The sequence below is a fragment of the Aphelocoma coerulescens genome, chromosome 3 (genome assembly GCF_041296385.1).
Source record: "Aphelocoma coerulescens isolate FSJ_1873_10779 chromosome 3, UR_Acoe_1.0, whole genome shotgun sequence".
Taxonomy (NCBI): Eukaryota; Metazoa; Chordata; class Aves; order Passeriformes; family Corvidae; genus Aphelocoma; species Aphelocoma coerulescens.
The window spans coordinates 124272769-124297109 of record NC_091016.1 but is presented as its reverse complement, the minus strand read 5'-3'; the positions used below and the strand labels follow the sequence as shown (position 1 = coordinate 124297109).

At 48.4% G+C, this 24341-nt stretch overlaps 1 protein-coding gene across 1 annotated transcript in view; it reads right to left on the bottom strand.

The window, feature by feature from the left end:
• Positions 1-24341, bottom strand: part of NCOA1 (nuclear receptor coactivator 1) — a 159986-nt gene that overhangs the window by 121587 nt on the left and 14058 nt on the right. The window contains exons 2-3 of the mRNA XM_069011878.1: positions 22999-23159; positions 1220-1325 (exon numbers count right to left, since the gene is read on the bottom strand). Coding sequence (XP_068867979.1) covers positions 1220-1305 — 86 coding nt within the window. The 5' untranslated portion in view covers positions 1306-1325; positions 22999-23159. The remainder of the gene's footprint in view (positions 1-1219; positions 1326-22998; positions 23160-24341) is intronic.

Genomic DNA, 24341 nt, shown 5'->3' with positions numbered 1-24341 from the left:
ATCCGGGAATTCTGATGGATCTGGGAATTCCGATGGATCTGGGAATTCCGAAGGGATCGGGGAATTCTGATGGATCCAGGAATTCTGATGGATCCGGGAATTCCGATGGGATCCAGGAATTCCGACAGATCCGGGAATTCCGACGGATCCGGGAATTCTGACAGATCCGGGAATTCCGAAGGGATCTGGGAATTCTGACAGATCCGGGAATTCCGACGGATCCGGGAATTCCGATGGGATCCGGGAATTCCGATGGATCCGGGAATTCTGAGGGATCCGGGAATTCCGACGGATCCGGGAATTCCAACGGATCTGGGAATTCCGAAGGGATCTGGGAATTCCGACAGATCCGGGAATTCCAACGGATCCGGGAATTCTGAAGGGATCCGGGAATTCCGAAGGGATCTGGGAATTCCAAAGGGATCCGGGAATTCCGACGGATCCGGGAATTCCGAAGGGATCTGGGAATTCCGATGGGATCCGGGAATTCCGACGGATCCGGGAATTCCGACAAATCCGGGAATTCTGAGGGATCCGGGAATTCTGATGGATCCGGGAATTCCGATGGGATCCGGGAATTCTGAAGGGATCCGGGAATTCCGATGGAATCCGGGAATTCCGAAGGGATCTGGGAATTCCAACAGATCCGGGAATTCCGACAGATCCGGGAATTCCGACGGGATCCGGGAATTCTGAGGGATCCGGGAATTCCGACAGATCCGGGAATTCCGATGGATCCGGGATTTCCGAAGGGATCCGGGAATCCCGACAGATCCGGGAATTCTGAAGGGATCTGGGAATTCCAAAGGGATCTGGGAATTCCAACGGATCCGGGAATTCCGATGGATCCGGGAATTCCGACGGGATCCGGGAATTCCGAAGGGATCTGGGAATTCCGACAGATCCGGGAATTCCGATGGATCCGGGATTTCCGAAGGGATCCGGGAATCCCGACAGATCCGGGAATTCCGATGGATCCGGGATTTCCGAAGGGATCCGGGAATCCCGACAGATCCGGGAATTCCGATGGGATCCGGGAATTCCGACGGATCCGGGAATTCCGAAGGGATCCAGGAATTCCGATGGATCCGGGATTTCCGAAGGGATCCGGGAATCCCGACAGATCCGGGAATTCTGAAGGGATCTGGGAATTCCGAAGGGATCCGGGAATTCCGACGGGATCCGGGAATTCCGATGGATCCGGGAACGGCTCCGGTACCTCTGGGCGGGGTCGCAGGGGGATCCTTTGCGCTTCCGGGATTCGGGATTGGCCGGATCCGTGGAGCTGTCGCCGAGGCCGCTCATGGTGGGATCCTACGGAGCACCTGGAAAAAGGCGGGAAAAGGCTCAGGAGGGGCTTTTTCCAGAGGAAAAAGGCGGAGCCGGAGCGGGAATTGTCCCGCCGGGAATGTTGGCGATGGATCTTCGGGAAAAAGGGGGATTGGGAATTTCCTGGGAATGCCACGGATCGGGGGTTTCAGGTTCCCGGTTTTTCTGGAGAGCTGGGATTATTCCCGGCATTCCCGGGGATTTTGGGCTCCCAGGGGTTTTGGATTCCCGGTATTTTCATGGATTTTGGATCCCTGGTGCTCCCCGGATTGTGGATTCCCAGCATTCCCAGGGATTTCAGACTCCCGGCATTCCAATGGATTTCCCATTCCCGTTATTCCATGGATTTCCCATTCCCATTATTTCCATGGATTTCCCATTCCCAGCATTCCAAGGATTTGCCATTCCCGTTATTCCATGGATTTGGCATTCTTATTATCCCATGGATTCCCATTCCCAGCATTCCATGGATTTGTTATTCCCGGGATTTCCCATTCCCGCTATCCCATGGATTCCCATTCCCATTATCCCAAGGATTTCCCATTCCCGCTATTCCATGGATTTGCCATTCCCGTTATTCCATGGATTTCCCATTCCCGGCATTCCATGGATTTCCCATTCCCGACATTCCCAGGGTTTCCCATTCCCATTATTCCCACAGATTTCCCAGTCCCATTATCCCAAGGATTTCCCATTCCCATTATCCCATGGATTTCCCATTCCCAGCATTCCTGGGGTTTCCCATTCCCACTATCCCAAGGATTCCCATTCCCACTATCCCAATGATTTCCCATTCCCATTATTCCATAGATTTCCCATTCCCGTTATTCCAAGGGTTTCCCATTCCCACTATCCCATGGATTCCCATTCCCACTATCCCAAGGATTTGCCATTCCCGTTATTCCATGGATTTGGCATTCCCATTATCCCATGCATTCCCATTCCCAGCATTCCATGGATTTGTTATTCCCGGGATTTCCCATTCCCGCTATCCCATGGATTCCCATTCCCATTATCCCAAGGATTTCCCATTCCCATTATCCCATGGATTTCCCATTCCCAGCATTCCCAGAGTTTCCCATTCCCACCATTCCACGGATTTCCCATTCCCAGCATTCCTGGGGTTTCCCATTCCCACTATCCCAAGGATTCCCATTCCCATTATCCCAATGATTTCCCATTCCCGTTATTCCATAGATTTCCCATTCCTGCTGTTCCCAGGATTTCCCATTCCCACTATCCCATGGATTCCCATTCCCACTATCCCAATGATTTCCCATTCCCATTATTCCATAGATTTCCCATTCCCAGCATTCCTGGGGTTTCCCATTCCCACTATCCCAAGGATTCCCATTCCCACTATCCCAATGATTTCCCATTCCCATTATTCCATAGATTTCCCATTCCCGTTGTTCCAAGGGTTTCCCATTCCCACTATCCCATGGATTCCCATTCCCACTATCCCAAGGATTTGCCATTCCCGTTATTCCATGGATTTGGCATTCCCATTATCCCATGCATTCCCATTCCCAGCATTCCATGGATTTGTTATTCCCGGGATTTCCCATTCCCGCTATCCCATGGATTCCCATTCCCATTATCCCAAGGGTTTCCCATTCCCATTATCCCATGGATTTCCCATTCCCAGCATTCCCAGAGTTTCCCATTCCCACCATTCCACGGATTTCCCACTCCCAGCATTCCTGGGGTTTCCCATTCCCATTATCCCAACGATTCCTGTTCCCATGATCCCAAGGATTTCCCATTCCAGTTATTCCATGGATTCCCATTCCCACTATCCCAAGGATTTCCCATTCCCAGGATTTCCCATTCCCATTATCCCACGGATTCCCATTCCCACTCTCCCACAAATTTCCCATTCCCATTATCCCACGGATTCCCACTCCCGCTATCCCATGGATTCCCATTCCTGTTATTCCATGGATTCACGTTCCCAGGATTTCCCATTCCCACTATCCCATGGATTCCCATTCCCGTTATTCCATGGATTTCCCATTCCCACGATTTCCCATTCCCGTTATCCCAAGGGTTTCCCATTCCCATTATTCCATGGATTTCCCATTCCCGTTATCCCATGGATTCCCATTCCCATTATCCCATGGATTCCCATTCCTGTTATTCCATGGATTCACGTTCCCAGGATTTCCCATTCCCACTATCCCAAGGATTCCCATTCCCATTATCCCATGGATTCCCATTCCCAACATCCCATGGATTTCCCATTCCCAGCATCCCATGGATTCCCATTCCCGTTATCCCATGGATTCCCATTCCCATTATCCCATGGATTTCCCATTCCCATTATCCCAAGGATTTCCCATTCCCACTATTCCATGGATTTCCTATTCCCATTATCCCAATGAATTTCCCATTCCCACTATTCCATAGATTCCCATTCCCATTATCCCACAGATTTCCCATTCCCGTTATTCCATGGATTTCCCATTTCCGGGATTTCCCATTCCCACTATCCCAAGGATTCCCATTCCCATTATTCCCACAGATTTCCCAGTCCCAGCATTCCAAGGATTTCCTATTACCGCTATCCCAAGGATTTCCCATGCCCAGCACTCCTGGAGTTTCCCACTCCCACCATGCCACAGATTTCCCATTCCCATCATTCCCAGGATTTCCCATTCCCAGCATTCCCAGGATTTCCCATTCCCGCTATTCCATGGATTTCCCATTCCCATTATTCCAAGGATTTCCCATTCCTGCTACTCAACAGATTTCCCATTCCCAGCATTCCAAGGATTCCCATTCCCAGCATTCCAAGGGTTTCCCATTCCCACTATCCCATGGATTCCCATTCCCACTCTCCCACAAATTTCCCATTCCCATTATCCCATGGATTCCCATTCCCGTTATTCCATGGATTTGCCATTCCCACGATTTCCCATTCCCGTTATCCCAAGGATTTCCCATTCCCATTATTCCACGGATTCCCAATCCCATTATCCCATGGATTCCCATTCCTGTTATTCCATGGATTCGTGTTCCCATGATTTCCCATTCCCACTATCCCAAGGATTCCCATTCCCATTATCCCACAGATTTCCCATTCCCGCTATTCCATGGATTTCCCATTCCCAGCATCCCATGGATTCCCATTCCCATTATCCCAATGATTCCCATTCCCATTACCCCAAGGATTTCCCATTCCCATTATTCCATAGATTTCCCATTCCTGCTGTTCCCAGGATTTCCCATTCCCGTTATCCCACGGATTCCCACACCCGTTATTCCATGGATTTCCATTCCCGTTATTGCAAGGATTTCCCATTCCCAGCATTCCACGGATTCCCATTCCCATTATCCCAAGGATTTCCCATTCCCGTTATTCCATGGATTTGCCATTCCCAGGATTTCCCATTCCCACTATCCCAAGGACTTCCCATTCCCATTATTCCCACAGATTTCCCAATCCCATTATTCCAAGGATTTCCTATCACCGCTATCCCAAAGATTTCCCATTCCCGTTATTCCATGGATTTGCCATTCCCAGGATTTCCCATTCCCATCATCCCAAGGATTCCCATTCCCATTATCCCAAGGATTTCCCATTCCCAGGATTTCCCATTCCCATTATCCCAACAATTCCCATTCCCATCATCCCAACGATTCCCATTCCCGCTCTCCCCTCCACCCCTGATTAAATTCCCGAATTCCAAATCCAACCGATTTTGGGCAGAATTCCTCGGAATTCTGGCAATCCCCTCATCCCACGGATCCAGCCCGCAGCCGCGCCGACATTCCCGCTAAATCCTTGGATTTTCCCGCTAAATCCTTGGATTTTCCCGCTAAATCCTTGGATTTTCCCGCTTCCTTTCCTCCCGTATCCAACTTTTCCCACCCCATCCCTTCAGAGCGACCCTCGGGATTCGGGAAGGATCCCAAAGGATCGGGGGATGCTCGGAAGCCGAAATTCCGGAGCCGTGCGGGATTTAAGGGAAAGGAATTCCGGGATACAAAGGGAATTCCGTGGATTTTGGGAAACGGAGGGAGAAGGGAATGGGAATCCAGAGGGGGGCGGTGGGGGATGGGGAGTTAGCCCGGATTGGAGGGAAATCCTGGAAAAATTTCCCGCAAAAAATTCCCCCCGAATTTCCTGGGAAATGCAAGAAAAATTCCCGAAAAATTCCTGTAAAATTAAAAAAAAAAAAAATCCACAAAGAATTCCAAGGAATTCCAAAAAAATTCCCCCCCAAATTGCCCAGAATTGGCTAAAATTTCCCCCAGAATTCCCTGAAAATTATAAAAAAAAATTCCCCAAAAATTCCCCCAAAAATTCATTAAAAATTCCCTGAAAATTTAAAAAATAACCCTCCAAAAATTCCCCAAAATTTCCCAAAAAATCCCCCCTAAAATTCCCTTAAAATTCAAAAAAATAATTCCCCAAAAATTCCCCCAAATGCTCATGAAAAATCCCAAAAAATTCCCCAAAAATTCCCCAAAAAATCCACCAAAAATTCCCCAAAATATCCCCCAAAATTGCCCCAAAATTCCCTGAAAACACAAAAGAAATTCCAAAATTTTTTTTTAAATTCAAAAAAATCCCCCCAAATTTCCCCCAAAATTCCAAAAAAAATCCCCCCAAAAATTTCCCCCAAGTTCCCCAAAATTCAAAAAAAATCTCCAAAAAAATCCCCCAAATTCCCTGAAATTCAAACAAAATTCCCCCAAAATTCCCCCCAAAATTCCCCAAAATTAAAAAAAAAAACACCAAAAATTCCCCCCAAAAAAAACCCCAACATTTTCCAAAAATTCCAAAAAAATTCCCTAAAATTAGAAAAAAAGCCCCCAAACATTGCCCTCAAAATTCCCCAAAAAAATTCCCAAAAAATCCCCCAAAACTCCCCCAAAAATTCTCAAAAATTCTGAAAAAACTCCCCAAAATTCCCCATGGAAAAGGAATTTCCCACAATTCCCACATCCAGATCCGGCTCCTAAATCCCCACGGATAAAACATTTTTCCCACAATTCCCACATCCACATCCAGGATTTCCTGGAGCAGGAGGAGAATTCCCAGGGAAAAGGAATTTCCCACTTTTCCTGCATCCAGATCCGGCTCCTAAATCCCCATGGAAGAGGAGAATTCCCACTTTTCCCAAATCCAGGTCCGGGTCCAAAATTCCAGGTCCCCAAAATCCCCATGGAAAAGGAATTTCCCACAATCCCCACATCCGGATCCGGCTCCAAAATTCCCATGGAAAAGGAATTTCCCAATTTTCCCGCATCCAGATCCGGGTCCAAAATTCCAGGCCCAAAATCCCCATGGAAAAGGAATTTCCCACAATTCCCACATCCGGATCCAACTCCTAAATCCCCATGGATAAAACATTTTTCCCAAAATTCCCACATCCAGATCCAGGATTTCCTGGAGCAGGAGGAGAATTCCCATGGAAAAGGAACTTCCCACTTTTCCCACATCCAGATCCGGCTCCTAAATCCCCATGGAAAAGGATTTTCCCACTTTTCCCACGTCCAGATCCGGGTCCAAAATTCCAGGTCCAAAATTCCCCATGGAAAAGGAATTTCCCACAATCCCCACATCTGGATCCGGCTCCAAAATTCCCAGGGAAAAGGAATTTCCCAATTTTCCCACATCCAGATCCGGCTCCAAAATTCCCAGGGAAAAGGAATTTCCCAATTTTCCCACATCCAGATCCGGCTCCAAAATTCCAGCTCCAAAATTCCCCATGGAAAAGGAATTTCCCACAATTCCCACATCCGGATCCGGCTCCTAAATCCCCGTGGATAAAGCATTTTTCCCAAAATTCCCACATCCAGATCCAGGATTTCCTGGAGCAGGAGGAGAATTCCCACGGAAAAGGAACTTCCCTCCTTTTCCAGGGTCCAGATCCGAGCCCAAAATTCCCATGGAAGAGGAGAATTCCCAATTTTCCTGCATCCAGATCCGGGTCCAAAATTCCAGGTCCCCAAAATCCCCATGGAAAAGGAATTTCCCACAATTCCCACATCCGGATCCAGCTCCAAAATTCCCAGGGAAGAGGAGAATTCCCACTTTTCCCACATCCAGATCCGGCTCCAAAATTCCGGCTCCAAAATCCCCATGGAAAAGGAATTTCCCGCAATTCCCACATCCAGATCCAGCTCCTAAATCCCCGTGGATAAAACATTTTTCCCAAAATTCCCGCATCCAGATCCAGGATTTCCTGGAGCAGGAGGAGAATTCCCATGGAAAAGGAACTTCCCACTTTTCCCGCATCCAGATCCGGCTCCTAAATCCCCATGGAAGAGGAGAATTCCCACTTTTCCTGCATCCAGATCCGGCTCCAAAATTCCAGCTCCAAAATTCCCCATGGAAAAGGAATTTCCCACAATTCCCACATCCAAATCCGGCTCCTAAATCCCCATGGATAAAACATTTTTCCCACAATTCCCGCATCCAGATCCAGGATTTCCTGGAGCAGGAGGAGAATTCCCATGGAAAAGGAACTTCCCTCCTTTTCCAGGGTCCAGATCCGGGTCCAAAATCCCCATGGAAGAGGAGAATTCCCACTTTTCCCACATCCAGATCCGGGTCCAAAATTCCCATGGAAAAGGATTTTCCCACAATTCCCGCATCCAGATCCAGGATTTCCTGGAGCAGGAGGAGAATTCCCATGGAAAAGGAACTTCCCTCCTTTTCCAGGGTCCAGATCCGGCTCCTAAATCCCCATGGAAGAGGAGAATTCCCACTTTTCCTGCATCCAGATCCGGCTCCAAAATTCCCCATGGAAAAGGAATTTCCCACAATTCCCACATCCGGATCCGGCTCCTAAATCCCCATGGAAAAGGATTTTCCCACTTTTCCCGCATCCAGATCCGGATCCAAAATTCCAGCTCCAAAATTCCCCATGGAAAAGGAATTTCCCACAATTCCCACATCCAGATCCGGCTCCTAAATCCCCGTGGATAAAACATTTTTCCCACAATTCCCACATCCAGATCCAGGATTTCCTGGAGCAGGAGGAGAATTCCCATGGAAAAGGAACTTCCCAACTTTTCCCACATCCAGATCCGGGTCCAAAATTCCGGCTCCTAAATCCCCATGGAAAAGGAATTTCCCACAATTCCCACATCCAGATCCGGCTCCTAAATCCCCATGGAAGAGGCATTTTCCCAAAATTCCCACATCCAGATCCAGGATTTCCTGGAGCAGGAGGAGAATTCCCATGGGAAGGGAAATCTCCCCCAATTCCCACATCCAGATCCAGCTCCTAAATCCCCATGGAAGAGGAGAATTCCCACTTTTCCCGCATCCAGTTCCGGGTCCAAAATTCCGGCTCCTAAATCCCCATGGAAAAGGAATTTCCCACAATTCCCACATCCAAATCCGGCTCCTAAATCCCCGTGGATAAAACATTTTTCCCACAATTCCCGCATCCAGATCCAGGATTTCCTGGAGCAGGAGGAGAATTCCCATGGAAAAGGAACTTCCCTCCTTTTCCAGGGTCCAGATCCGGGTCCAAAATCCCCATGGAAAAGGAGAATTCCCAATTTTCCTGCATCCAGATCCGGGTCCAAAATTCCGGCTCCTAAATCCCCATGGAAAAGGAATTTCCCAAAATTCCCACATCCAGATCTGGTTCCAAAATTCCCATGGAAGAGGAATTTCCCAATTTTCCTGCATCCAGATCCGGCTCCAAAATTCCCAGGGAAAAGGAGAATTCCCACTTTTCCCGCATCCAGATCCGGGTCCAAAATTCCGGCTCCTAAATCCCCATGGAAAAGGAATTTCCCACAATTCCCACATCCAGATCCGGCTCCTAAATCCCCGTGGATAAAACATTTTTCCCACAATTCCCGCATCCAGATCCAGGATTTCCTGGAGCAGGAGGAGAATTCCCATGGAAAAGAAATTTCCCAACTTTTCCCACATCCAGATCCGGGTCCAAAATTCCGGCTCCTAAATCCCCATGGAAAAGGAATTTCCCACAATTCCCACATCCAGATCCGGCTCCTAAATCCCCGTGGATAAAACATTTTTCCCACAATTCCCGCATCCAGATCCAGGATTTCCTGGAGCAGGAGGAGAATTCCCATGGAAAAGGAACTTCCCACAATTCCCACATACAGATCCGGCTCCTAAATCCCCATGGAAGAGGAGAATTCCCACTTTTCCCGCATCCAGTTCCGGGTCCAAAATTCCGGCTCCAAAATTCCCCATGGAAAAGGAATTTCCCACAATTCCCACATCCAGATCCGAGCCCAAAATTCCCATGGAAGAGGAGAACTCCCAATTTTCCTGCATCCAGATCCGGGTCCAAAATTCCAGGTCCAAAATTCCCCATGGAAAAGGAATTTCCCACAATTCCCACATCCAAATCCGGCTCCTAAATCCCCGTGGATAAAACATTTTTCCCACAATTCCCACATCCAGATCCAGGATTTCCTGGAGCAGGAGGAGAATTCCCATGGAAAAGGAACTTCCCACTTTTCCCGCATCCAGATCCGGGTCCAAAATTCCAGGTCCCCAAAATTCCCATGGAAAAGGAATTTCCCACAATTCCCACATCCAAATCCGGCTCCTAAATCCCCATGGAAGAGGCATTTTCCCAAAATTCCCACATCCAGATCCAGGATTTCCTGGAGCAGGATGGAAATTCCCATGGGAAGGGAAATCTCCCCCAATTCCCACATCCAGATCCGGCTCCTAAATCCCCATGGAAGAGGAGAATTCCCACTTTTCCTGCATCCAGATCCGGGTCCAAAATTCCGGCTCCTAAATCCCCATGGAAAAGGAATTTCCCACAATTCCCACATCCAGATCCAGCTCCTAAATCCCCGTGGAAAAGGAATTTCCCAATTTTCCTGCATCCAGATCCAGGATTTCCTGGAGCAGGATGGAAATTCCCATGGGAAGAGAAATCTCCCCCAATTCCTGCATCCAGATTCAGCTCCTAAATCCCCATGGAAAAGGAGAATTCCCACTTTTCCCGCATCCAGATCCGGCTCCTAAATCCCCACGGAAGAGGAGAATTCCCACTTTTCCCACATCCGGATCCAGCTCCAAAATTCCCAGGGAAAAGGAGAATTCCCACTTTTCCCGCATCCAGATCCGGGTCCAAAATTCCAGGTCCCCAAAATCCCCATGGAAAAGGAATTTCCCACAATTCCCACATCCAAATCCGGCTCCTAAATCCCCATGGAAGAGGCATTTTCCCAAAATTCCCACATCCAGATCCAGGATTTCCTGGAGCAGGAGGAGAATTCCCATGGGAAGGGAAATCTCCCCCAATTCCCACATCCAGATCCGGCTCCTAAATCCCCATGGAAGAGGAGAATTCCCACTTTTCCTGCATCCAGTTCCGGGTCCAAAATTCCGGCTCCTAAATCCCCATGGAAAAGGAATTTCCCACAATTCCTGCATCCAGATCCGGGTCCAAAATTCCAGGCCCAAAATCCCCATGGAAAAGGAATTTCCCACAATTCCCGCATCCAAATCCGGCTCCTAAATCCCCGTGGATAAAACATTTTTCCCACAATTCCCGCATCCAGATCCAGGATTTCCTGGAGCAGGAGGAGAATTCCCATGGAAAAGGAACTTCCCTCCTTTTCCAGGGTCCAGATCCGGCTCCTAAATCCCCATGGAAGAGGAGAATTCCCAATTTTCCTGCATCCAGATCCGGCTCCAAAATTCCGGCTTCTAAATCCCCATGGAAAAGGAATTTCCCACAATTCCCACATCCAAATCCGGCTCCTAAATCCCCATGGAAAAGGAATTTCCCACAATTCCTGCATCCAGATCCGGGTCCAAAATTCCGGCTCCAAAATTCCCCATGGAAAAGGAATTTCCCACAATTCCCACATCCAAATCCGGCTCCTAAATCCCCGTGGATAAAACATTTTTCCCACAATTCCTGCATCCAGATCCAGGATTTCCTGGAGCAGGAGGAGAATTCCCATGGAAAAGGAACTTCCCACTTTTCCCACATCCAGATCCGGGTCCAAAATTCCCAGGGAAAAGGAGAATTCCCAATTTTCCCGCATCCAGATCCGGGTCCAAAATTCCAGGTCCCCAAAATTCCCATGGAAAAGGAATTTCCCACAATTCCCACATCCAAATCCGGCTCCTAAATCCCCATGGAAGAGGCATTTTCCCAAAATTCCCACATCCAGATCCAGGATTTCCTGGAGCAGGATGGAAATTCCCATGGGAAGGGAAATCTCCCCCAATTCCCACATCCAGATCCGGCTCCTAAATCCCCATGGAAGAGGAGAATTCCCACTTTTCCTGCATCCAGACCCGGGTCCAAAATTCCGGCTCCTAAATCCCCATGGAAAAGGAATTTCCCACAATTCCCACATCCGGATCCAGCTCCAAAATTCCCAGGGAAGAGGAGAATTCCCACTTTTCCCACATCCAGACCCGGGTCCAAAATTCCAGCTCCAAAATCCCCATGGAAAAGGAATTTCCCACAATTCCCACATCCAAATCCGGCTCCTAAATCCCCGTGGATAAAACATTTTTCCCACAATTCCCGCATCCAGATCCAGGATTTCCTGGAGCAGGAGGAGAATTCCCATGGAAAAGGAACTTCCCTCCTTTTCCAGGGTCCAGATCCGGGTCCAAAATCCCCATGGAAAAGGAGAATTCCCAATTTTCCTGCATCCAGATCCGGGTCCAAAATTCCGGCTCCTAAATCCCCATGGAAAAGGAATTTCCCACAATTCCCACATCCAGATCCGGCTCCTAAATCCCCATGGAAAAGGAATTTCCCACAATTCCCACATCCGGATCTGGTTCCAAAATTCCCATGGAAAAGGAATTTCCCAATTTTCCTGCATCCAGATCCGGCTCCAAAATTCCCAGGGAAAAGGAGAATTCCCACTTTTCCCGCATCCAGATCCGGGTCCAAAATTCCAGGCCCAAAATTCCCATGGAAAAGGAATTTCCCACAATTCCCACATCCAGATCCGGCTCCAAAATCCCCATGGAAAAGGAATTTCCCACAAATCCCACATCGAGATCCGGCTCCAAAATTCCCAGGGAAAAGGAATTTCCCAATTTTCCCGCATCCAGATCCGGATCCAAAATTCCAGCTCCAAAATTCCCCATGGAAAAGGAATTTCCCCCAATTCCCACATCCAGCCCCAGCTCCTCGCCCCCTCCCCCGCTCCCACATTCCCAGAAATCCCATCCCAATCCGCCTTTGGAACGACGGCGGCAGCTGGAAATCCGGGATAAAAGCTCCGACCCCGGAATCTCCCACAAAAACCTCGGAGAGGGGAGGGAGAAACCCTCGGGAAAATCCCGGGATTTTCGTGGGCGCATTCCGGGCGTGGAGCCGATCCCTCCCGGATTCCGAAGGCTCCGGAATTCGACGTTCCCGGTTTTTTGCCGAGCAGGTCCGGCAACATTTTCCGTGGGTGGAGCGGAATTCCCTCGGGGCCGCCGGGAAAGCGCCGGGAATGAGGGGCCCCGGTGCAGGGAGGCTCCGGAGGGTCGGGAATGGAGGAGCCGGATGGGATCGCGGATCTGTTCCCAATCCCGGCGGGAATTCCCAGTCCCGGATCCATTCCTGGCTCCAGTTCCAATCCCAATCCCAGCGGGAATTCCCAGTCCTGGCTCCATTCCCAATCCCAGCGGGAATTCCCAGTCCCGGATCCATTCTCGGCTCCAGTTCCAATCCCAATCCTGGTTGGAATTCCCAATCCTGGCTCCATTCCCAATCCCAGCGGGAATTCCCAGTCCCGGATCCATTCTCGGCTCCTCTCCCATTCCCAATCCTGGCTGGAATTCCCAATCCCAGTGGGAATTCCCAGCCCCAGTCCCAATCCCAATCCCAGCGGGAATTCCCAGTCCCGGATCCATTCTCAGCTCCAATTCCAATCCCAATCCCAGCGGGAATTCCCAATTCCAGCTCCATTCTCGGCTCCTCTCCCGTTCCCAATCCTGGCTCCATTCCCAATCCTGGTTGGAATTCCCAGTCCTGGCTCCAATCCCAATCCCAGCGGGAATTCCCAATTCCAGCTCCATTCTCGGCTCCTCTCCCATTCCCAATCCTGGCTCCAATCCCAATCCTGGCTGGAATTCCCAGTCCCGGCTCCAATCCCAATCCCAGTGGGAATTCCCAATTCCAGCTCCATTCTCGGCTCCTCTCCCGTTCCCAATCCTGGCTGGAATTCCCAATCCCATTCCTGGGTCCATTCCCAATCCTGGCTGGAATTCCCAATCCCATTCCTGGCTCCATTCCCAATCCTGGCTGGAATTCCCAATCCCATTCCCAGCTCCATTCCCAATCCCATTCCTGGATCCGTTCCCATTCCCAATCCTGGCTGGAATTCCCAATCCCAGTGGGAATTCCCAGCTCCATTCCCAATCCCAATCCTGGCTGGAATTCCCAGTCCCGGCTCCAATCCCAATCCCAGTGGGAATTCCCAATTCCAGCTCCATTCTCGGCTCCTCTCCCGTTCCCAATCCTGGCTGGAATTCCCAATCCCATTCCTGGGTCCATTCCCAATCCTGGCTGGAATTCCCAATCCCATTCCTGGCTCCATTCCCAATCCTGGCTGGAATTCCCAATCCCATTCCCAGCTCCATTCCCAATCCCATTCCTGGATCCGTTCCCATTCCCAATCCTGGCTGGAATTCCCAATCCCAGTGGGAATTCCCAGCTCCATTCCCAATCCCAATCCTGGCTGGAATTCCCAATCCTGGCTCCAATCCCAATCCCAGCGGGAATTCCCAATCCCATTCCCAGCTCCATTCCCATTCCTGGCTCCATTCCCAATCCCAATCACAGCCCCGTTCCCAATCCCATTCCCAGCTCCATTCCCAATCCTGGCTGGAATTCCCAGTCCCGGCTCCATTCCCAATCCCGTGGGAATTCCCAATCCCGGCTCCATTCTCGGCTCCAGTTCCAATCCCAATCCTGGCTGGAATTCCCAATCCTGGCTCCAATCCCAATCCCAGCGGGAATTCCCAATCCTGGTTGGAATTCCCAATCCCAGCTCCATCCCCATTCCCAATCCCGGTGGGAATTCCCAATCCCAATCCCGGCTCCAATCCCATTCCCAGCTCCCTTCCCAATCCCAATCCCAGCTCCATTCCCATTCCCAGCTCCCTTCCCATTCCTAATCCCAGCTCCATTCCCAATCCCCGCTCCAGTCCCAGTCTCAGTGGGAATTCCCAATCCCAGCTCCAATCCCAATCCCATTCCTGGCTCCATTCCCATTCCCAATCCTGGCTGGAATTCCCAATCCCAGTCCCAATCCCAATCCCATTCCCAGCTCCAGTCCCAATCCCAGTGGGAATTCCCAATCCCAGCTCCAATCCCAATCCCAGCTCCATTCCCATTCCCAATCCTGGCTGGAATTCCCAATCCCAGCTCCATTCCCAATCCCAGTGAGAATTCCCAATCCCAGCTCCAATCCCAATCCCAATCCTGGCTGGAATTCCCAATCCTGGCTGGAATTCCCAATCCCAGTGGGAATCCCCAATCCCAGCAGGAATTCCCAATCCCAGCTCCAATCCCAATCCCAGTCTCGGCTTCATTCCCATTCCCAGCTCCATTCCCAATCCCATTCCCAATCCCATTCCTGGGTCCATTCCCATTCCCAATCCTGGCTGGAATTCCCAATCCCAGTGGGAATTCCCAGCTCCAGTACCAATCCCAATCCCGCGGGAACTCCCAATCCCGGCTCCATTCCCATTCCTGGCTCCATTCCCAATCCCATTCCCAGCTCCATTGCCAATCCTGGCTGGAATTCCCAATCCTGGCTCCATTCCCAATCCCAGTGGGAATTCCCAATCCCAGCTCCATTCCCAATCCCAGCTCCATTCCCATTCCCAGCTCCATTCCCAATCCCATTCCCAATCCCGGCTCCATTCCCAACCCCATTCCTGGCTCCATTCCCATTCCCAATCCTGGCTGGAATTACCAATTCCAGCTCCATTCCCATTCCCAATCCTGGCTGGAATTCCCAATCCCATTCCCAGCTCCATTCCCAATCCCAGTGAGAATTCCCAATCCCAGCTCCATTCCCAATCCCAATCCCGGCTCCAACCCCATTCCCAGCTCCCTTCCCATTCCCAATCCCCGCTCCATTCCCATTCCTAATCCCGGCTCCATTCCCAATCCCCGCTCCAGTCCCAATCCTGGCGGGAATTCCCAATCCCAGCTCCAATCCCAATCCCAGTCTCGGCTCCATTCCCAATCCCAGTCCCAGCTGGAATTCCCATTCCCAGCTCCATTCCCAATCCCAGCTCCATTCCCAATCCCAATCCCAGCTCCAATCCCAATCCCAGCTCCAATCCCATTCCCAGCTCCAATCCCATTCCCAATCCCACCTCCAATCCCAATCCCAGCGGGAATTCCCAATCCCAGCTCCAATCCCAATCCCAGCTGGAATTCCCAATCCCAGCTCCATTCCCATTCCCATCTGGGAAAAATCCGAGAAAAAGCGGGGGAAAATCCTCGACAAAGCCGGAAAAAATATGGGAAAAATCTGGGAAATATCTGGGAAAAACCCAGGAAAAATTTGGCAAAAATCTGGGAAAAACCTGGGAAAACCTCTGAAAAACCTGGGAAAAATCCAGGAAAACCTGGGGAAAATCTGGGAAAAAATCTGGGAGAAATCTGGGAGAAAATCCGGGAAAAATCCGAGAAAAATTTGAGAAAAATCTCGGAAAAATCTGGGAAAAATCCTGGGAAAAATCCTGGGAAAAATCCTGGGTAAAACCCAAGAAAAATCTGGGAAAAACCTGAGAAAAATCTGGGAAAAATCTGGAAAAAAAAGGGGAAAATCTGGGAAAAATCCCCTTTTTTGGCAGCCGAGCAGTTGGGATTGGGATGGGATTGGGATGGGACTGGGACTGGATTGGGATGGGACTGGGACTGGATTGGGATTTAGGGATTCAGATGGGATTGGGATGAGATTGGGATTGGATTGGGGTGGGATTGGGATTGGGATCAAGGGATTGGGATGTAGGGATTGGGATCGGGATTGGATTGGGAGTGGACTGGGATTGGGATTGGGTTGGGATTGGGATTGGACTGGGATTGGATTGGGATTGGGATGGGATTTAGGGATTCAAATGGGACCGGGATTCAGACGGGATTGGGGTGGGATAAGGATGAGATCGGGATTTGGATAGGATTGGGATTGGATTGGGATTTAGGGATTCAGATGGGACTGGGATTGGGATTGGATCGGGATTGGGGTGGCATTGGATTGGGATTGGGATTGGGACTGGGATGGGATTGCGATTGGGATTTAGGGATTCAAATGGGATCGGGATTCAGATGGAATTGTGGTGGGATTGGGATTGGGGTGGGATTGGGATTGGGATTGGGATTGGATTGGGATTGGGATTGGGATTGGATTGGGATTTAGGGATTCAGATGGGATTGGGATGGGGATGTAGGGATTGGGATCGGGATTGGGATTGGGATTGGGGTTGGGGTTGGATTTGGATTTGCTTGGGATTTGCTTGGGATTGAGATTGGGATTGGATTGGGATGGGATTGGGATTGGGGTGGGGATGGGATTGGGATTGGATTAGGATTGGGATGGGATTGGGGTGGGATTGGGATTGGATTGGGATTGTACTGGGATCTAGGGATTGGGATGGGATTGGGATCGGGATTCAATAGGGATTGGGATCAGGATTGGGATTGGGTCGGGATTGGGATAGGACTGGGATTGGATTGGGATTGGGATAGGATTTAGGGATTCAGATGGGATTGGGATTCAGACGGGATTGGGGTGGGATTCGGATGAGATTGGGGTTGCATTGGGATTTAGGGATTGGGATTGGGAGTTGGACTGGGATTGGATTGGGGTTGGGATGGGATTGGATTGGGATGGGATTGGGATTGGACTGGGATTGGGATTGGGGTAGGATTTGGATTTGCTTGGGATTGGATTGGGATTGGGATTGGGATTGGATTGGGATGGGATTGGGGTGGGATTGGGATTGGATTGGGATTTAGGGATTCAGATGGGATTGGGATTGGGATGCGATTGGGATTGGATTGGGATTTGGACTGGGATTGGATTTGGATTGGAATTGGGATTGGGATGGGATTGGGACTGGGATGGGATTGGGATTTAGGGATTTAAATGGGATTGGGATGGGGATGTAGGGATTGGGATTGGGATTGGATTGGGACTTGGACTGGGATTGGGATTGGGGCTGGATTTGGATTTACTTGGGATTGGATTGGGATTGGGATTGGGATTGGATTGGGATGGGATTTGGACTGGGATGGGACTGGGGTGGGATTTGGATTGCATTGGGTTGGGATTGGAATTGGGATTGGGATTGGGGTGGGGATGGGATTGGGATTGGATTGGGATTAGGATGGGATGGGGGTGGGATTGGAGCTGGGATCTAGGGATTGGGATGGGATTGGGATCAGGATTGGATTGGGATTGGGATCAGGATTGGGATTGGGTCGGGATTGGGATTGGATTGGGATTGGGTCGGGATTGGGATTGGACTGGGATTGGATTGGGATTGGGATGGGATTTAGGGATTCAAATGGGACTGGGATTCAGACGGGATTGGGATGGGGATTAGGATGAGATTGGGGTTGCATTGGGATTTAGGGATTGGGACTGGAACTTGGACTGGGTTTGGGACTGGGGTAGGATTTGGATTTGCTTGGGATTGGACTGGGATTGGATTGGGATTGGGGTGGGGATGGGATTGAGATTGTATTGGGATTGGGATTGGGATTGGGATTGGGATGGGATTGGGGTGGGATTGGGATTGGCATCTAGGGATTGGGATGTAGGAATTGGGATCGGGATTGGATTGGGATTGGGTCGGGATTGGATTGGGTTGGGATTGGGATGGGATTTGGGGATTCAAATGGAACCGGGATTCAGATGGAATTGGGGAGGGATTGGGATGAGATTGAGATTGGGATTGGGATTGGGATGGGATTGGGATTTAGGGATTCAGATGGGATTGGGACTGGGATGAGATTGGGATTGGGATGGGATTTGGACTGGGATGGGATTGGGGTGGGATTTGGATTGCATTGGGTTGGGATTGGAATTGGGATTGGGATTGGGATTGGGATTGGGATTGGATTGGGATTGGATTGGGATTGGGGTGGGATTGGGGCTGGGATCTAGGGATTGGGATGGGATTGGGATCAGGATTGGATTGGGATTGGGATCAGGATTGGGATTGGACTGGGATTTGATTGGGATTGGGATGGGATTTAGGGATTCAAATGGAACCGGAATTCAGGTGGGATTGGGATGGGGATGAGATTGGGATTGGGATGAGATTGGGATTGGATTGGGACTTGTACTGGGATTGGGATTGGGGATGGGATCAGGGCTGGGATTGGGATTGGGATGAGACTGGGATTGGATTGGGACTTGGACTGGGATTGGGATTGGGATTTAGGGATTCAGATGGGATTTGGGGATTGGGATTTGGACGAGATTAGGACGGAATTGGGATTGGGATTTGGGGATTGGGATTGGGGGATTGGGATTGGGATGGGATTCAGGGATGGATTTGGGAAGGGAAAGGATTTAGGGAAGGGTTTGGAGGGCCAGGAATGGCTCCTCGCTCCGGGATTTGGGATGTGGGAAGGGATTTGGGGAAAGGAAAAGGATTCCGGGATTCCGGGATTCAGGGATTGAGGGATTCCGGGATTCAGGGATTCCGGGATTGAGGGATTCCGGGATTTAGGGATTGAGGGATTGAGGGATTCCGGGATTTAGGGATTGAGGGATTCAGGGATTGAGGGATTGAGGGATTCCGGGATTTAGGGATTGAGGGATTCCGGGATTCTGGGATTCAGGGATTCAGGGATTCAGGGATTCTGGGATTTAGGGATTCTGGGATTCAGGGATTGAGGGATTGAGGGATTCCGGGATTCAGGGATTCAGGGATTTAGGGATTCTGGGATTCCGGGATTCAGGGATTGAGGGATTCAGGGATTTAGGGATTGAGGGATTTAGGGATTCTGGGATTCAGGGATTCAGGGATTGAGGGATTGAGGGATTCCGGGATTCAGGGATTCAGGGATTGAGGGATTTAGGGATTCAGGGATTTAGGGATTCTGGGATTCAGGGATTCCGGGATTCAGGGATTCAGGGATTTAGGGATTCTGGGATTCAGGGATTCCGGGATTCAGGGATTCAGGGATTTAGGGATTCAGGGATTCCGGGATTCCGGGATTTAGAGAAGGAATTCAGGGATTTAGGGATTTATGGATTCAGGGATTCGGGGATTTCGGGAATTCCTGACTCAGGAAGAAAGGAATTTCGGGAGCGATCCCGAATTGCGCCGTGAACGGAGCAAAGGCGGGAGATGGATCCCCCAAAAAAATCCGGGAAAAAATCCGGGAAAAAATCCGGAGGGATAAGGGGAAAACCGGGATGGCTCCATGAGGAATATCCTGAATTTCCAAAGGGAATATCCCAAATTCCACCGGGAATATCCCAAATTCCCTCAGGAACATCCCAAATTCCATGAAAAATTCCCAATTTCCACCAGGAATCTCCCAAATTCCACGAAAAATTCCCAAATTCCACCAGGAAAATCCCAATTCCCACAAGATTCATCCCAATTTTCCATCGGGAATCTCCCAAATCCCAGGAAAAATTCCCAATTTTCCATCTTAAATCTCCCAAATTCCACAAAAAATTCCCAAATTCCACCAGGAAAACCCCGATTTCCAGAAGATTTATCCCAATTTTCCATCTTAAATCTCCCAAATTCCACGAAAAATTCCCGAATTCCAAAGGAAAAATCCGAAATTCCATAAAAGTCCCAATTTTCCATCGGGAATCTCCCAAGTTCCACCAAAAATCCCCCAATTCCATCAGGAAAAATCCCACATTTCCACACAGAAAATCCCAAATTCCATTAAAAATTCCCGATTTTCCATCAGGAATCTCCCAAATTCCATAAAAAAACCCAAATTCCACCAGGAAAATCCCAATTTCCACCAGATTTACCCCAATTTTCCCTCGGGAATCTCCCAAATCCCAGGAAAAATTCCCCAAATTCCCACACGGAAGATCCCAAATTCCACCGGGAAAATCCCAATTTTCCATCTTAAATCTTCCAAATTCCGTTAAAAATTCCCGAATTCCAAAGGGAAAATCCCAAATTCCATAAAAGTCCCGATTCTTCCATCGGGAATCTCCCAAATCCCAGGAAAAATTCCCAAATTCCACCAGGAAAATCCCAATTTCCACCAGATTTACCCCCATTTTCCATCGGGAATCTCCCAAATCCAATTAAAATTCCCAATTTTCCATTGGAAAACTCCCAAATTCCATGAAAAATTCCCGATTTTCCCTCAGGAATCTCTCAAATCCCAGTAAAAATTCCCAATTTTCCATCGGGAATCTCCCAAATTCTGTCAAAAATTCCCAATTTTCCATCTTAAATCTCCCAAATCCCATGAAAAATCCCCCAATTCCACCAGGAAAATCCCAATTTTCCACACAGAAAACCCCAAATCCCATTAAAAATTCCCAATTTTCCACCGGGAATCTCCCAAATTCCACAAAAAAACCCAAATTCCACCAGGAAAATCCCAATTTCCACCAGATTTACCCCAATTTTCCCTCGGGAATCTCCCAAATCCCAGGAAAAATTCCCAATTTTCCACCGGGAATCTCCCAAATTCCACAAAAATTCCCCAAATTCCACCAGGAAAATCCCGATTTCCAGAAGATTTCTCCCGATTTTCCATCTTGAATCTCCCAAATTCCACGAAAAATTCCCGAATTCCAAAGGAAAAATCCGAAATTCCATAAAAGTCCCGATTTTCCATCGGGAATCTCCCAAATTCCATGAAAATTTCCCCAATTCCACCAGGAAAATCCCAATTTTCCACACAGAAAATCCCAAATTCCATTAAAAATTCCCGATTTTCCATCAGGAATCTCCCAAATTCCATAAAAAATCCCAAATTCCACCAGGAAAATCCCAATTTCCACCAGATTTACCCCAATTTTCCATCGGGAATCTCCCAAATCCCATGAAAAATTCCCAATTTTCCATTGGAAAACTCCCAAATTCCGTCAAAAATTCCCGATTTTCCCTCAAGAATCTCCCAAATCCCAGGAAAAATTCCCGATTTTCCATCAGGAAACTCCCAAATTCCGTCAAAAATTCCCAATTTTCCATCTTAAATCTTCCAAATTCCGTTAAAAATTCCCGAATTCCAAAGGGAAAATCCCAAATTCCATAAAAGTCCCGATTCTTCCATCGGGAATCTCCCAAATCCCAGGAAAAATTCCCGAATTCCACCAGGAAAATCCCAATTTCCACCAGATTTACCCCCATTTTCCATCGGGAATCTCCCAAATCCCAGGAAAAATTCCCAAATTCCACCGGGAAAATCCCAAATTCCCAAGGAAAATTCCCAAATTCCATGAAAAATTCCCGATTTTCCCTCAGGAATCTCCCAAATCCCATTAAAAATTCCCAAATTCCCACCGGGAACCTCTCAAATCCAAGGAAAAATTCCCGATTCCCTCCAGGAACATCCCAAATTCCTGAGGAAAATCCAAAATTCCATGAAAAATTCCCAATTTTCCATTGGGAATCTCCCAAATTCCACGAAAAATTCCCGATTTTCCATCGGGAACTTCCCAAATTCCGTCCAAAATTCCCAATTTTCCATCTTAAATCTCCCAAATCCCAGGAAAAATTCCCAAATTCCACCAGGAAAATCCCAATTTCCACCAGATTTACCCCAATTTTCCCTCGGGAATCTCCCAAATCCCATTAAAATTCCCAATTTTCCATTGGAAAACTCCCAAATTCCGTCCAAAATTCCCAATTTTCCATCTTAAATCTCCCAAATCCCACGAAAAATTCCCGAATTCCAAAGGAAAAATCCGAAATTCCACGAAAAATTCCCAATTTTCCATCAGGAATCTCCCAAATCCCAGGAAAAATTCCTGAATTCCACTGGGAAAATCCCAAATTCCCAAGGAAAATTCCCAAATTCCATGAAAAATTCCCGATTTTTCCATCAGAAATCTCCCAAATTCCATTAAAAATTCCCCAATTCCCACCGGGAACCTCCCAAATCCCAGGAAAAATTCCCCAAATTCCCACACGGAAGATCCCAAATTCCACCGGGAAAATCCCAATTTTCCATCTTAAATCTTCCAAATTCCATAAAAAATTCCCGAATTCCAAAGGAAAAATCCGAAATTCCATAAAAGTCCCGATTTTCCATCGGGAATCTCCCAAATCCCAGGAAAAATCCCCCAATTCCACCAGGAAAATCCCAATTTCCACCAGATTTACCCCAATTTTCCCTCGGGAATCTCCCAAATCCCATTAAAAATTCCCAAATTCCACCGGGAAAATCCCAAATTCCCAAGGAAAACTCCCAAATTCCATGAAAAATTCCCGATTTTCCCTCAGGAATCTCCCAAATCCCATGAAAAATTCCCGAATTTCCCCTCCCCGGCCGCATCCCCACCTCCAACCCTCCCCCTTTTCCCAAAAAAAAACCCCTGGAATTCCATCCCCAAATTCCCCCAGCGAGACAAAACCCCCCGGAATTTCCCATTCCCGGATTTTTTTCCCTCTCCCGAGGAAATTCCCGAATTTCCCTCGGTGTCGATTCCCGATTTTTTTTTTTTCCCCACCCGGATTTTTCCCAAAAAAAAAAAAACCCAAAAATTCCTCACCTGCGTCCTCCGGAGGGGAGCGAGGGCTCATGGGAAACGCGGGAATTCCGGGAATTCCGGGAATTCCGGGAATGCTGGAGAGGGCAGGAGGCTCCTAAAGCTTCGGGAATGCCGAGGTTGGGAATTCCATGGGAATGGGAGGCGGGAGCCGGGCCCGGATCCTGCCGAGGGAGAGGGCGGCGGTTACGGCGGGAATTCCGCTGGGGGGGTTCCCAAAATCCCGGGATTTCGGGATTTTTCCCCACAAAAATCCCGGGATTTGTGTCGTTTTCCCTAAAATTCCACAAATTCTTCCATTTTTCCCCAAAAATCCCGGGATTTGCACCATTTTTCCCTGAAATTCCACAGATTCTTCCATTTTTCCCCCAAAAATCCCGGGATTTGTGTCGTTTTCCCTAAAATTCCACAAATTCTTCCATTTTTCCCTAAAAATCCCGGGATTTGTGTCGTTTTCCCTAAAATTCCACAAATTCTTCCATTTTTCTCCAAAAATCCCGGGATTTGTGTCGTTTTCCCTGAAATTCCACAAATTTCATCCATTTTTCCCCAAAAATCCCATGGATTTTCTCCCTTTTTCCCCAAAAATCCCAGGATTTGCACCTTTTTTCCCAAAAAAATCCACGAATTTTCTCCTTTTTCCCACAAAAATCCCTGGATTTCCTCCATTTTTCCCTAAAATTCCACAGATTTTCTCTCTTTTTCCCCAAAACCCCCGGGATTTGTGCCATTTTTCCCTAAAAATCCACAAATTCTTCCATTTTTCCCCAAAAATCCCGGGATTTGTGTCGTTTTCCCTAAAATTCCACAGATTCTTCCATTTTTCCCTAAAAATCCACGAATTTCCTCCATTTTTCCCTGAAATTCCACAGATTTTCTCCTTTTTCCCACAGAAATCCTGGGATTTGTGCCATTTTTCCCTGAAATTCCATAAATTCTTCCATTTTTCCCCACAAAAATCCCGGGATTTGTGTCGTTTTCCCTAAAATTCCACAAATTCTTCCATTTTTCCCAAAAATCCCGGGATTTGCGCCATTTTTCCACAAAAATCCACGAATTTCCTCCATTTTTCCCTGAAATTCCACAGATTTTCTCCCTTTTCTCACAAAAATCCCAGGATTTGTGCCATTTTTCCCAAAAAATCCCGGGATTTGTGTCATTTTCCCTAAAACTCCACAAATTCTTCCATTTTTCCCACAAAAATCCCGGGATTTGCACCATTTTTCCCTGAAATTCCATAAATTCTTCCATTTTTCCCCAAAAATCTTGGGATTTGCACCTTTTTTCCCAAAAAAATCCACGAATTTTCTCCTTTTTCCCACAAAAATCCCTGGATTTCCTCCATT